The sequence below is a fragment of the Lepeophtheirus salmonis genome, chromosome 5 (genome assembly GCF_016086655.4).
Source record: "Lepeophtheirus salmonis chromosome 5, UVic_Lsal_1.4, whole genome shotgun sequence".
NCBI classification, from domain to species: Eukaryota; Metazoa; Arthropoda; class Copepoda; order Siphonostomatoida; family Caligidae; genus Lepeophtheirus; species Lepeophtheirus salmonis.
This window is the reverse complement of record NC_052135.2, coordinates 11,181,800-11,196,893: the sequence shown is the minus strand read 5'-3', so window position 1 is coordinate 11,196,893 and position 15,094 is coordinate 11,181,800. Positions and strand designations below refer to the sequence as shown.

At 31.1% G+C, this 15,094-nt stretch overlaps 3 protein-coding genes across 3 annotated transcripts; 1 reads left to right on the top strand and 2 right to left on the bottom strand.

Annotated features, from left to right (window-relative positions):
- Positions 1-9,809: 9,809 nt before the first annotated feature.
- Positions 9,810-10,637, bottom strand: LOC121118775 (protein RER1). The gene has a single exon (XM_040713363.1). The coding sequence runs from the start codon at positions 10,439-10,441 to the stop codon at positions 9,881-9,883; it is 561 nt and encodes a 186-aa protein (XP_040569297.1). The 5' UTR covers positions 10,442-10,637; the 3' UTR covers positions 9,810-9,880.
- A 1-nt stretch (position 10,638) lies between these two features.
- On the bottom strand, positions 10,639-11,489 carry mRpS23 (mitochondrial ribosomal protein S23). The gene has a single exon (XM_040713364.2). It carries the CDS (start codon positions 11,378-11,380, stop codon positions 10,877-10,879), a length of 504 nt encoding a protein of 167 aa, XP_040569298.1. The 5' UTR covers positions 11,381-11,489; the 3' UTR covers positions 10,639-10,876.
- Positions 11,490-12,355: 866 nt separating this feature from the next.
- On the top strand, positions 12,356-14,464 carry LOC121118773 (nischarin). The gene is made up of 2 exons (XM_040713360.2): positions 12,356-12,899; positions 13,140-14,464. Exons 1-2 carry the CDS (start codon positions 12,592-12,594, stop codon positions 14,257-14,259), a joined length of 1,428 nt encoding a protein of 475 aa, XP_040569294.1. The 5' UTR covers positions 12,356-12,591; the 3' UTR covers positions 14,260-14,464.
- The last annotated feature ends 630 nt before the right edge of the window (positions 14,465-15,094 follow it).

Genomic DNA, 15,094 nt, shown 5'->3' with positions numbered 1-15,094 from the left:
GTTCTTAATTTCGGCCTTTTGTGAATTTGTATTTGGTACCCTTTCTATTCTCTATGACGTCAAAATCACCCTCTCCTCCCCAGCAGTCGGTACGATACATCAAATTGAAAATTATAGCAAGCCCGATTACATAATGGTCCAACCTTGTATTTCTATTAATCTTGGGGTAATGTTGACATGTTTGTAATGAAAAAAAGTACCTTTAAAATTTAAAAAAAGGAAAAATTCTTGTTGCGTGTGCTCTTTTTTATTTAACTTTTCTATTTTAAATGTAAAAGTTGAAATCCATTATATCCCCCCATAATTATGTAACATAGGTCTTGCTCCAACTTTCTCCTCGCGCTCTTTTCTTAAAAACTCTAATCGTGGGATAGAGTAATCAATTAAGTGTAATTTAACCGTTACACTCTACCTTATAATCAATTACAAGGAAGATCATTAATTAATTACTTTTATATTAATAAATAAATACATTTTATCAGGTAATTTAAGTACAAAGATGATCCCTTAGAACTGTGACTATAGCCAGTGTCGGTTTTCTCGGTGAGAGACATTGATAACATTTTCTAAATGGTAAAGATTTATAACTCTAGGTATATTAAACAACTCCCTCACACCTGTGACCACAGACTTGACTGCAACATTTAAGAAGCGGAAAGAGCCATACATATTTGGTGCTTTCTAATCAATGTATATCTTACTAGGTATATAACCAAAGATGAAAATCCAGAGTAGAATGGGCACGTTAAAAAACAAAAAAAATAACATGGTAACCCTGACAATTTGAAGAATGTTTTGAAAATTTGCTAGAAATACTCCGATATCGATCCCCAATTATATTCTGAGTCCAACAAGGACTTACAATTATAACCCTACAACAAATTTTAAGGGTTTTCAGGTCTTTTATGAGCACACACGAACGTTCAAACAGGCTTTAAGTATAATTAAATTTATTTAGGAGACAATGTTTATTACTCAGGAATTAAATAATAATGACAACTGATAAGGAAAAGAAAATTCCTTCTTTACAAATTTATGAGCCAGCTAAAAAACACACCGGCTTACATCATTGTTTATACCTAGGTACTAGGGCAAAAGAGAACTAAAAAATATATTATATGCAAGGTTTGTGGCTAGTTGTTTAAACTAGTTATTAAAAAAAAAAAAAATGACGCATACTGAGAAGAATTTTCACAACGTCCTCTGTGTGAGTAACATACCTATATTTTATAGTAAACTAGCAAAGGGTTACCCGGCGTTACTCGGACGAGCGTTAGGGTATTCTTACTGGGATTTTAATATAGTGTCTATAAATTATATGAAATGTATGAATTTAAAAAAAAATTATTAACTACAAATAACATACTAACATTGATGCATAAAAAAATTTGTCTAGATGGGAAGTACGTATATTATTTCCTGTCAAAAAATTGCAAATCATAATTTGCGAAGAAAATTGTAAAAAAACTGTATTGCACTAATTTTGCAACCAAAAATAAAGTATTTAATATTATTTATTGGTATTGTAAAGAGGAACGCAATCCTACCAATATTTTTCGTGTTTGCTGAAACCAAAAAAGTTATGGAGAGTAATGTTGTCAAAAAAATAACCCTGGATAATTATTTCATTTTTGCAAATATTGCAAAAATTATCTAATAAAATGTTCCATAAATTGAAAATACTAGATTGTAGTAATGTTTAGTTTTTATCATTTACAGTCCAAAATGCATCGTTTTGTAGCATTTCTTCTTCAAAATTGAAAATTGACGTTTGATGAAAAATGACGAAAAATTATTCTAAAAATGACAGATATTTTAGTTAAAAATCAATTTTTATTTGTCAAATTTATATACAATAAATACCTAGACAAATTTCTACAATACAAAAGTAAAATTTTTTTTGATTTATTATTTTGGCCATAACTTTTTTGATTTTAAATAAATTTACATATAACTTTTTGATTTATAACTCAACCCCCAATTTAGTTTCCTTGAGCTCCAAAAAACTATTTTCGTGTTTTGGATATAGAATAAGACCCTTTATATGATCCCCTCCCCAAAAATTGGAACCCCGTCTTAACTTGACCATGTTCAAAAACTTTCTCCTAGGCCCAACGAAATGGACATCCATAAAACACTCACGCACACACAAACTGTATTATATATATTGAGATAACATTAGGTTAACTAAAAAGTTCTGAGCTAGATTTCTTTAGTAAGCTGTATCTCACGATTAATACATTGCATGAAAAAAGCATACAGTATGCTTGAGGTCAAGCATTTAAAAAATGTTAATTTACAGTTTTGAGTTTGGTGAAGCCAGTTGTGGGTTACAACATTCCAAAATGGAAGTAAAAAAGATAGAAAATTACATACATTCTTCAGTATCAATAAGACCAGGGTGAAAAGATGGAGAAGGCGTGATTTTTTTTTAGTTTATGGATCCAATGCAGTATCGAACCCAACAGCAAAGCGGTGTTTCCAACGATTTCGTTCTGATAATGTGGGCGTCGAAAGTGTCAATACGAAATGGAAAGCATGTGAGACCTTATTCCATTGCCCAAGAACTGAAGATTAGCCAGAAAAAGGTTTGGAACCATCTAAATCGGATAATCCTAACTATGATCATTTTACGGTCAAAAAAGAGGGGAAAAACGCTCAAGAACTTTTTACTACGCCTATTATTATCATTCAAGGACTTGTATTATTTTGCCGCAAGACGGAGTCAGTTTCTTTCACTTTGTTTACAATATAAGTAAACAACACTTATCTCCATTGGAATGTATCATTGTGATTGAATCATTTTCAATTGATAAAAGTATTATGAACAATAATTAATCATTAAATTATTTCTTTTTTCTCCAATAATAATGAAAGAGTCACTATTATTACTTATCGGCTTATCATTGTATATACATATTTGTATATGATAGTCGAACTCTTTGAAAAAAGTATTAATACGAAATGAATCATAGAGTGAGTAAAATGATCGACTGGTTACCTTTATTGTAAATTTCAGAACTTTTCTTCTAAAAAGAAACAGAAATGATTACACAAAATCAGTTAGTAGTTGGCCAATTCTGCTCAACATTGTAATTAGGATTTTAACATGAGTCAGGTCTATGGAATCGATCAATATCCGGGGGCCTTTTTTATATAAAGTTATTATATTTTCTCAAATGTTATTTTAGGTACTTTTTAGAAAGTAAAATGCGACCACTTTCGTTTTTCTAAATGATCTATTTTTTTAGAAGAAAAAAATATTATTAAGCCTTTCTTTAAAAATTTATTGGTCCTTATATATTAAGTTTTTAGAAAACTAGCCAGCGTGGCCCTAGTCAAGATCGGGGGTAAGTGCCTTTAAAATTGGCTGTGCTCACAATCAAAGACTTGCGACGTCACTTTGATTCAAAGGCTAATTTATAATGAACTCAAGAAGAATCAACACTATGGATGCAATATTATAGTTATGTATTTGAAATGAGTTGGAAATAATTTTTAAAAACTGAATGAAAATATTCAAGGACAATTGGATTCGACTTAGACTTGCTAATTTTGCTCTAAACTAGTGGTGCTGGAACAATAAAAAAAATTGTCCATTCTACTGTTTAGACTAAGTGTAACACGTTGTTTTCTGTATTGTATCACTCAACCTTTTTTTCAAAAAGAAACAGAGAAAAGGCCCAAAATAGTTTGGTAGTTAGCCATATAAGTCAGTCATACCAACTTTTATTTATCTCTTTAGTACTACTAGACTATTTCCAACTTTTATAATCTAAAATAGTTATTTTTCTCTATTTTTTGCCATGCTCTACTTACTCATTCACGAGCAAACACACTCGTTATATACTTTATACTTATATGTTTCCTCCTCAAGAATGAACAATAATGATAACAGTTTTAGAAAGTAATATCACTATTTAGAGTTACAAATACAAAAAAAAAAAAACTTGCCGCGAATTTTTTTCCAGTATACATATCGACTATAGCTATGGTTGTCAATCGTATTCATTTTTGGTATATATATATATAGAACGATGAAAATTTGAAAGTTGCTTGAGAGGAGAGATGTTTTAACGTTTCGTTAAATTAGCTGCCTAAAGCTACGATATGAAGGAAATAAACACAAGTTCCACTCCGTCTTAAGCAAGGACTCTATTTTCGATCCTCAATTCTACTTTGAGTCCAACAAGGACTTACACATATAAAACTCTTCAACGTTTTTCTCCGTCATTCATGAGCATACAGACTCGTGGTTACAATTTATACTTTAATGTTATCTCCACAAGAATTAATAAATAATGATTACAGCTTTAGAAAATTAAAAAAAAAAAAACACTGTTAAAGTTGGCAACAACAAAAACTCACACTCAAAAAAATGCTTAGGATTCACAAACCTACCTACATATGTGGTTATTTTGGAGAATGCGAGGAGAGCAAGAATGATAAATTATGGTCATAAACAAACCTAAGGGCTCATACATTTATGACCTCCGAAAAAAGTACAATGTTTTACACACTCACCCTGTCTGTGTTCGTCCAAAAGATGATACTCACGCCACCTGTATGTATTAGTAAATAAACTATACTGGTAATCACTTATCTTAAAGACCACTGATCAAGGGCGTCCGCATGATTATATTTTATGGGTGTTTTGATTTTTTGAATTTTTTGAAAAAATTTCAAAATATAAAAATTTTGCTCCACAGTATAATTTGGTCGATTGGCCTTTTTTTAACAAAATAAATCTTTATAAAAAAAATTGTAACCCCTATTTTGTCTTTAAATTTTTTTGACCAACCCAAAAAAATTATTGCATAAAAGAAAAATCCTTCGTTGGGGATGGGGGGAGGGATTATAGAGCCTCAAGCCCTCCCCAGTGATCAATTCTCAATGTAATTGACTCTAAAAATCCCATACCACCTCCCCCTCCCTCCTCATCCTAAAAATTCAATCTTTAAATCAGTAACCCCCCTAACCTGGACGTCATAAATGAATGACCCTTTAGTATACCGATTAGAAAAGGAAAAACGGTTGATGCATGTGCTCATTCTTCTTTTTTTGTCATTATTTAATATGTCGTTGAGGTGTTCACATCTCCCTCTAAAAGTAGAATGATCATCTATCTTTGGTTTAAATTGATAATTAATTTAAATATAATTATAATACATTCCCTCCACTAATGATATTTTAAATGTTGAAGGTTGACCTCTTCATAGCAGTAACTTATTTTCTCCTTCCAAAATCATAAAACAGGTAGCTGATTATAAGTCTCCCTCACGCCTTCCCCTTGCGCTCTTACAAAAAAACATCCCATATGTTATGGTACTACTAAACTAAGACCCTTGTTAACATCCGCTGTTTGTTATATGATTATATAGGGAAAAAGTATATAGCAAAACCTTCAATATTTAAAATAGCATTATTACAGGAAAATATTGTAAAATTAAAAATATAGATACATATATTCTAAAAACTGTTATTTATCTCTGTGTTGTCCCCATCTATTTAGGAAAAAATAAGTATGATGTATTAAATACATCGTACAAATATTGATAATATTCTCGAGACTCGTCATTGCATGGAATATTTAATTAATTGAAAGTTTGATAAGGTCTATTTATAGCATACTAATTAAGCATCAAAAAAGAAATCATCAATATAAAAGAATATATAACTGATTAAATATATATTATACTTACTCCGAAGTACTTTAATACATATGTGGGGCCATGATCTCTAAGCAATAAAACAGAATCAGTCACTAAATGACGTGAAACGAATAGAACATTCTTCAACATTTCCTCACTCAAAAACTATATAATTATGTGACTTCTTCGGTTAAAATGATGATCAAAGTGTAGGTATATGTATTTAATTATTTCCTTGATACATATCATTTCCACTGACGTCATAAATTGTATCATAATTGAAGGAGACACCATTTTAGGGCTCAAAGTTGAAAATTTTACTACATAATATGGACAAATTTCCAATAAATCTTCATGAAACTTCATCAAATGGTTTTAAGAATAAATAAAAGATTAACATCTCCATGAAATAATACTTGATGCAAATGATTGTCAGTGATATCTGTATATTAAATGTGAATGTATGTGTGTGTGTTTGTCCTTCAATTAAGGCTAAATCAATGCATGGATTTTCTTGAAATTTTTCATGTAGGTTCTCAAAGCTCCAGTAACGGGTTTGGTAACAGTTTTTCAGCCTTCAAGGCCATGACGGCGTTAAAACAGGATTTTTAGCACTTCACCTGTACAACCTTAGGGCCAGGGTGTATTTTGGATATCAGAAGGGTTTTTTTGACGCTCAGGTAAGCAGCGGGGGAAGAATTTAACCTGCCTGATGGACCAGCAGCTCATATACACAACCCGTGGGCGGGGTTGTATTCTAGCATATTATAAGAGGTTCTTGGTCTTAGAAATGCGAAAGTGGTGCAGTTTAAACTCCCTTGAGGTCAAGGAATTCACTTGTACAACCTGAGAGCCGGGGTGTAATTTGAGATAGGAAGTTCCTCGGTGCTCAGGGAAGGGGCGACAGAGTAATTTAACTTTATTTAGGCCCAGTCGTTCACCTACAGAATCCGTGGGCTGGGGTGAATTATAGCATATTATAAGGGTTCCTTGGTGCCTAGAAACGCGGGAGCGGTAGAGTTTAAACTGTATTTTAGCCCAGTACTTCACCTGTACAACATAACAGCAGTTTTTTGCCATATTAGGAGGCTTCCATTGGGCTCAGGGAAGCGGCTGCGCGACTGCGATTTTGGCGTCTGATCCAGATTAAAGTAACTACTTCCTCATTGCGTGAAAGGAGAGTGCCTAAATAATGCATATTTAGTATATCCGTACTCATAAAGCCAATATAAGAATAATTCTTAAAATTTTACGATCTCAATTTTTTATTTTATATTAAGCAGAAGAGTTCTTAATTCATTTTAATTTCTTAATGTTCTCGGCAACGCTTGTGTAAACCTACTCTAGTTTGAATTAAATCTAAGTAATATGTACTAAAAATGGCTGGATTTCTAATTTTTTTTAATCAATTATGTACAAGAAAATAAAGATTATTTCACGGGAATATAATATAAACTTACATTCTAATAGCTAATTTTTATCTACAATATAGAAATAAGACTTTATAACGATGAAATAAAATAAGTATAAATTTATTACTTTTCATGCTTGTTAAATCTATTGATTTAATTACAATATGATTACACATATATCATGGCCTGATATTATAAGGTAATACGGAAATCTATTAACACTTTAATATATTATCTACTCTTATTATTAACCTGGAATATGTATATGAAAAAGAAAAGTATATATATTAAATATTAATAAATGATATAAATATTCTATATGGTTTAATTAGCCTTAATTATAACAATCAAATTACAATTAAAATCTTATTATTATATAAATATATGTTTTTGAAGGGAAAATAAAGTTATATTTTAAGTTGATGTGTTTTTCAATAATGATAATAACATTACGTCAAAAGTAATTATCAAGTATTGTCTTGCCGCCATATTTCTAATAATAAAAGCAACCATAAAAATATTTTTTAAAGTTCTTAATAAATAATTAAGTAAGTAGAATGACATCAACAATAAAAAAAAGTGTACAAAATATACTTATTATCCAAATATTATGTACAAGGACAATAGTGAGTGAACTTGATGAAGTATCTCAAGGTTATTAATAGGAAATTGCAATATTATAAATATTATTCAAGTTTCAACCATTTCCTTACAGAATAAAAGAATTGGATGATTTGTTTGGTAAAAGTTTGAGCACTTAAATGTATTTTATGATGATAGTACAATTTAAATAAAGATTTAATTTAATTCAAAAAATAAATTCTTACATTCGTCAACAATCATATTATAAAATGGAGGTATCAATTCAAATGCATCAGATATCTTAAGAAATTATAGGGCCTCCACAGGATTTTATATATATATATTATTATTATTTTTTTTTTTTTTTTTTGGAGGGGGGCTTGGTTTTTGGAATTTTTTGGAAAGAAATTTGAAAAATTACATTTTTTAGAATGAGATTTCAAAAATCCAATTTCAAATATTATATTCGAAAAGGAATACAAAAAGCCATAGCTTTTCACAAAAAATTACATTTTTTGGAAAAAATTTCAAAAATCCACAATTGTTCACAAAAAAATTTCTAAAATTAAATATTTTGGAAAATAATTTTAAAAATTCAAAGCTGTTAGTAAGAAATTAAATTTTTGGAAAAAAATATAAAAATCCTACAAAAAATTATATTCAGTGGAGAAAAATTTCAAATATTAAAATTTTTGCAGAAAAAGTTCAAAATCCACAGTTATTCACAAGAAATTAGTGGACAGCTTAACTCTTTTATCCCAATTAGTTCTTCTTGTTTGTTAAACAGTTATTGACTAGATATTTGCTGTTCTTGTTGATGACGTATCATTGATAGTGTGTATTCTGACATTTTTTCACGGACTCAGAACCATATGAACTTGCTTAATGAGTCATTTAGCCTTTCCACTCATTGCTGTTATTAAATTGCTCTCATTTTAACACAGGTATAAATTCGTTTTGATCCAATTTAACCGTTCAATTGATTACCTGTCTCATGTCACTCACAACTTAGCCTCATTAAAACGAATTCATATTAAAAAAATTCATAATATTAGGGACGTCAGCAGGGGGGCTTTTATGAAATAATTTTCTTTTTGACTATGAAAAATTATCACACTGGAAGTGGTTATTCAACCAAATTATGCCGTGAAGAAAAAAAATATATCTATACCTAAAAATAATCCTTCGGACGCCCCTGAATATACATGTATTCTACATATTTAGCCACCAATTAACTGGAGTTGAATATATTATGGAAAGGAATTTTTTAGATTTTACTAACAAAAGCGAAATTCAAATGAGTAACCATTATATTTATTCTTAATTCCAACATTCTTCTGCACTTACAAGATTAAATATACAACAAAACCCCGAACATCTTGGGCAATGGGTTCTGCCGATATACCAGACTATTTTAGACTGTTAGTGCTACAAATGAACAGTTTATTATCTTTGCATGTAAATGATTGATAGGATATTATTAAAAGGACCATGATATAAAGAACCATAATCTAGTGGAATCCGGAATAAACAGAGCATTTCTGTATATACTTTTCCTTGTCTTTACTAGTATTAAGTCTCTTTACTCTATATATAAATCCAATCATAGTTACTCTTAAATTTTAGAATGGGCAATGACTGTGGATAGGATTTTTCATGAGATTACATTTATAAAAGACACAATTTGACAATTTAAACATTTATTTTAGTATTACATCCCTGGTCTAAAGTGCATATTTAAAAAAAAAAAAAACGATTGTTAAGCACAGATGGAATGTAGAAAAAATTCTGTAGTTTTAGTTGAAATATGTTTAATTTTCAGCTGGAGGGGTAAATAAATCGTTTTGGTGGGAGTGGCCCTAATATATCTCTGTAGTTATGACACCGCGCTAGTATTATATGATTTATAAATGTGAGTTAAAATGATTATCCTCTCTGCCTTACGACATTCAGATATCAAAACCAAAAGATTTATATAATGTTGTTGGAGATGTTCATATAATTTTATACTATATCATCGATATCTATAAAAAATGATTTATTTGTTTGATGCTGCAAGGAATAATCTAACAACCACTCTGGTGAACTTAAAAAAAATATATTTTTAGGTTCAATAAAAAATCAAGTGCAGTTATAAAATTATACTAAAGTTGCATAAAAAATATATTGTTCTAATAAATTTTTATTTAGTGCTATTAAAATAAGCAAGAATTGATACATGGAGCAAATAACGTATTAGGAGAACCGTGGTTTACCATATGTGAAAGGTATGTACTTATAATGAATCATGTGTATAATTTGATTTTTCATAGTTGTGAAAAAAAGTACAAGGAAATACACAAAAAGAATCGGCCAAAAAACAGGGATATTTAAAGTATTGAAAAAGGTGCAAAAGAATGCAACGATCGTTCCTTTGGTAGCGTAGTACCACACTTTGAATTCAGGTAGTTTTCGAATGAAAGGACGAAATTCTTCATTTTGCTTCGTCGGTAACTTTCCTTCGTCATCATCTTCTTCTTCGAGGATAGGATTAATTTTAGGTGTTAGAAATGCCAGTAGTAAACTAAGGTAATAAATAGCCAGAGCGTATGTTATTAAGAACCAACCCTGTTTTATAAATATTCTAACAAAATAAGATATGATTAAAATAACAGAGAAGACCCATCTTGAAATAATTTTTGGAGTAAAACGGTCTAAATATATTTGATATGTATTGGAGATCCTTTTGAAGAAACTCTGAATTTTTCCTTGTTTATTGATAGCCGAATCATCTTCAAAATTATCACCTAACATCATTGTCCTTCTAAAGAGAGTAAGCTTGTCGTAATCCAAGTATAAATAGGTTTATAAATGAGTTGTATTGACAAAAAAATGATTTATTTTTATGAAAAGATTTATATATCAGCACTGATGGATTTTGTTCCTTTCACTATTTGCTTTCAAGTTATTTTCTTTTTAATGATGCAATTTAGCTCAGTTCTTAATGATGAATCTATAAATGAAAAAAAAAAAGAAGGTTATTTATTTTACAGCATAGGGCTAATTTTGATATCGCTGACACGGATTCTTAATTTAATATGAGAAAGACTTGTATCATTAAATCTAATATAATCCAGAAAAAAAAATAATAATCCCATAGCCATAATTATAATTCGTATATCAATGAAGGGAAACCCCCAATGTAAAAACATCGATGATGCGATCTACTTCATTCGCACAATTATGAAATAACTAAGTCTCTTTATCAAGACCCTTATTTTGCAAAAATAGGTCTTTCATGGATATATGAGGTTTTTCAGACGGGGCTTCAGTCCCCCTATCATACGAGACGGAAGCAGTTTCTCTCAGATTAATGTTTTTTTCTAATTCTAGAGTATCAACTGCAGCTAGAAAACGGGACTTGTCGTCTATATCCACGCACGTTGCATTGTAGGCTTCAATGAATAGCTGTGAAATACATTTGCTCTCTGGATCATGTAAATTGATAGTTTCATGAATGTTCTCCTGAAAATGATCATAGAATCGAGCTCGTATAATATCTTCCTCATATAAGACTTTGCGCTTGGAGTTATCCTTGCTTAAAGGGGGGCTTCGATCCCAACGTGGTTCATACTTGGGTGGAAAGGCTTCATAGACGTCATACCAAATTGGCTTATGCTTTACTGCCCCCGAGTTTAACAGGCTGCTCGTTCTGGAGTAGATTGTTCCAATTTTTTCTAAACGGGATTGTGCCATTCCTGCGACTTCTTTTACTTTTCTATGCGAGATACTTGTTCATTGACATTGGTGATGACTGATGACTGATAGTGATGATGAGTGTGGATAAATAAAATAACTGATGATGTAGCAACTAGCAGTAGTATAAATTCAAGAGATTATTGACTTCATACTCCTCTTGTTTATTCAACATGAGCACTAAACTGGACACATCATGAAAGGACTCACTTCCAACCTAGGTTCTCTTTCTCAACCACGAGAATATAATGATTAATAAATAATATGTTGTTATATTATGCTTTAAGGCAAAGGATTCATTGCTCATTAAATTAGGAATATACTAAGGATGCAACGAGTCCACAAAATTTCTCGATTCCGATTTTACATCCAACTCCCACATTATATATAACACTGTTAATTATCTTTAGACTATTTTACATTTTTAGCTAAAAGAATCAGCGTTAGAGCGTAAAAAAATACACTTGTAGGTAGGCCGATAATATAGCACTACTAGCGGGCTTAGGGGTATTCCTTTAATGTACAGATTGGCTGCAAATTCAAAATTATATTTTCTAGATTGCTTAGAATATGCTCTTGCAAACGATTATTTTTTTTACGTTCAGTTCGTGTTCAATTTTTTTCTTCTCAGCTTTCAAGGATTTTGTTTATCATAATTATTTTATTACGATATTTTTTTAAATTATAAAACTAATCTCATAAATTCCCATGACGGTTTCTTGTATCCCGAGGGAAATATTACAATACTTAGAAAAGTCATGAATAGTTAAATACCAGTAATATATAATAAGACTGGAATATCGAAAATTACGCTTTATTTTGCGAATGCCGATTCCAGAAAAAAACATTGCAAGTAATCCTCCCATCACTAATAATAATATTCCATTTCACCTTTTTACGAAGGAGTTGAGTGTGAAATGGATTTAGAAGTCTGTAAAAGTTCTTATCTCTGCAGTTGTACCTGAGTGACGTCATACTTTCTTACTTCTTTTTTTTTTTAGAGTAGATTGGTGTTATTTAATACAAATAAATATTTATTATATTAAGTATAAGTATTAGTTTACCCATTTCTACTCATGACAGTAGTACCTTGAGATTATAGAATTTATATTGATGATTAATACTATTAGTGATTAGTAGTGTGGCAGGCATTGCTTCAAGACCTCATGAAAGGATGCCTCACTGTGGATTGTTGAAATATTCTGTTGAGAATGGCGACGTTGAGTAACTGTAGGAGTAGTGAGGAAGGCGAAGAAGGGAAAGAAAGGATGAAGCGGATCTGTATCAACATACCCCAAGCCATTAATGAGGATGGAGTCACCTTTTATTGCATTTCCATGACATCAGGGAAGGTCAGTTGGTCATTTCGCCGTCGTTATAAGGACTTTTTCGAGGTTCATGAGACTTTAGTAGGATTGGACTTTACTGAGAAGGAGACTTTACCTCCCAAAAAGTTCCTTGGCTCCAAGGACCCTGCATTTATTTTGAAAAGAAGAAGGGATCTGGAAAGTTACATTAGGTTCGTCGTCTGAGATTCATTTCATACCTGACTGACTCAATGCAATCTCTTCTTTTTCTTATTGTTAGTACTTAGTTCTATCAATTCAATATATTTGTATATACTATAAACAGTATATTGTTTATCTGTTAAATCACTACTTAATCTTAGTTATATAACATGAAATATCTAAAAGGTTTCCATGTTCATATAAGCAAAATAATATTAGAAGCTAATGTATTATGTCATTTATTCTTATAGATCCCTTTTAGAGAAGGAAGCCAAGGCATCTTTGCCTCAATGCCTTGTTGATTTCCTTGAACTTTCTCTTTATGATGTCGATTATATCCTTACTGACCTTGCTGCTTCAAAGGCGTTTTTTGAAATTCAGCCGGATTTCATTGAGAGATGGAATCCTCTACAGCTCCATGCTATAAGTCACCGACTTAAGACTCCTCGTCCTTCCATTGATCTAGGTTCCACAAAGTATGATTTTGCTCATTTAGTGGATTACACCCGTCACTTGTCAAATTTACACGTCAAAGGTAGCAATGATCCTCATGGAGCCTCCAATATCATTCCTAATACCCTCATCATTGACTTTGTTGCCTTTAAGTCTCTTGTCTATCTACGTTTGGAGAAAATTGATGTCAAATGCTTAGAATCTCTGGGTACAATTAAAGATACTCTTGTGGAACTCGCTGTTAATCACTGCCCTTCTCTCAGTTCCATTGGGAAAATTTTATTATGTGATGATTTCGTTGAGGAAAGAAATGAAGACATACTGAGAAGGGAGCACCTCAAATGGAAAAATTTAAAAAAACTTGATCTGCGATACAATGCCATTTCAGAGATCGATTTATCTCTTATGACTGCTCCTGGTATAACTACGCTAAACCTGGGTCATAACCATTTATCCACCGTTGAGAACCTGACATGCCTTCCTCATTTAGATATTCTAGACCTTTCTTTTAATAATATCAAATCTGTGACGGATCTTCATGCTAAACTAGGACAAACAAGAGAAATCAATTTATCTGGAAATCAAATCACAGATTTAGATGGATTTTCAAGGTTATTCTCCCTCATGCGTCTATCTATATGCGATAACAAACTACGCGAACTAGAGGCTATCTTGTGTATATCATCTCTACCTTGTTTAGAATTTATAAATTTACAAGGAAATTCCGTAACCAGTGTAGTGGATTATCGTTTAAAAGTATTGGAGTCATTCGGTAAAAGATGTCCTGAGATTACTCTGGATACTGAATTAGCTTCTCAACAAGAAATAGACAAAGTATCGGTGCTGATGGCCTTGCGTGTAGCTCGCGAAGGTAAATCTCCTACTAGTCTCTTCGGCAATTTACCAAGGAAAGTTTAATTTGAATTTAACTAGAACACATATTTAAGAAAATATATATAAAGTAGTTCTCTTTTTTGTAACTGAGCATAGATTATGCTCTATTGTAAAAATAACCACATAACATAATTTGTTTCTTATGTTTTATTCATCCGTATATTTTCTTGTTACTAACATAATATAATTTTTATACTCAATAAACTGTTGTCAAACTTAATCTAAAAAATGAGGCCTCTCCACAGAATAATATTCTATATCATCATCTTCAATGTTTAGATATGCAATGGTAAGCTCCACAAATTGATTTAAAACTAAATGTCTGAGCTTATGAACTATTTCACCTTGTACTCTTCTATCAACAAGAAAATGTTCGGCATTAGTTCCAAGAAAGAGTTCGGCATAATACCCAGTGACGAAAACATCGATATAATTATATTTATTTTGAATAACGATTAAAAAGTTAAAGCAGACATGTCTTTTACGTCCACAATTACGACATAGAACATCAACATCTAGGCCTTCAATTGGCTTAGGATCCTTGCAGTTAACACAAATAGTAATTACCATTTCCATAGGATTATTTGGATGAATTGCTTTTATAATACCACTTGTAACAAATCGACCGAAAGGTTTTACTGCTACAAGTGGTATATCAGATATCTCAATAACTTTCTTCGATTCCACAGAATCCTTACTAAAATATTTAAATATTGAGTCCATACTATTGAAATGATCATTATCTTCTTTATTTGTGGAGGTTGATGAATGTAATTCCTCACTTTCATTGATCTCTTTATTCTGTTGACGAATGGGTCTTTCAGTTAGACGAGTAGAAACTGAACTTCGAGATTCAACA

Bases quoted from the DNA above. Each gene is read 5' to 3' on its own strand.
- LOC121118775 (XM_040713363.1), bottom strand. From the start codon at position 10,441: ATGATGTTAGGTGATAATTTTGAAGATGATTCGGCTATCAATAAACAA.
- LOC121118773 (XM_040713360.2), top strand. From the start codon at position 12,592: ATGGCGACGTTGAGTAACTGTAGGAGTAGTGAGGAAGGCGAAGAAGGG. The intron at 12,900-13,139 runs GTTCGTCGTCTG...TTATTCTTATAG, and splicing joins GATCTGGAAAGTTACATTAG to ATCCCTTTTAGAGAAGGAAG.
- mRpS23 (XM_040713364.2), bottom strand. From the start codon at position 11,380: ATGGCACAATCCCGTTTAGAAAAAATTGGAACAATCTACTCCAGAACG.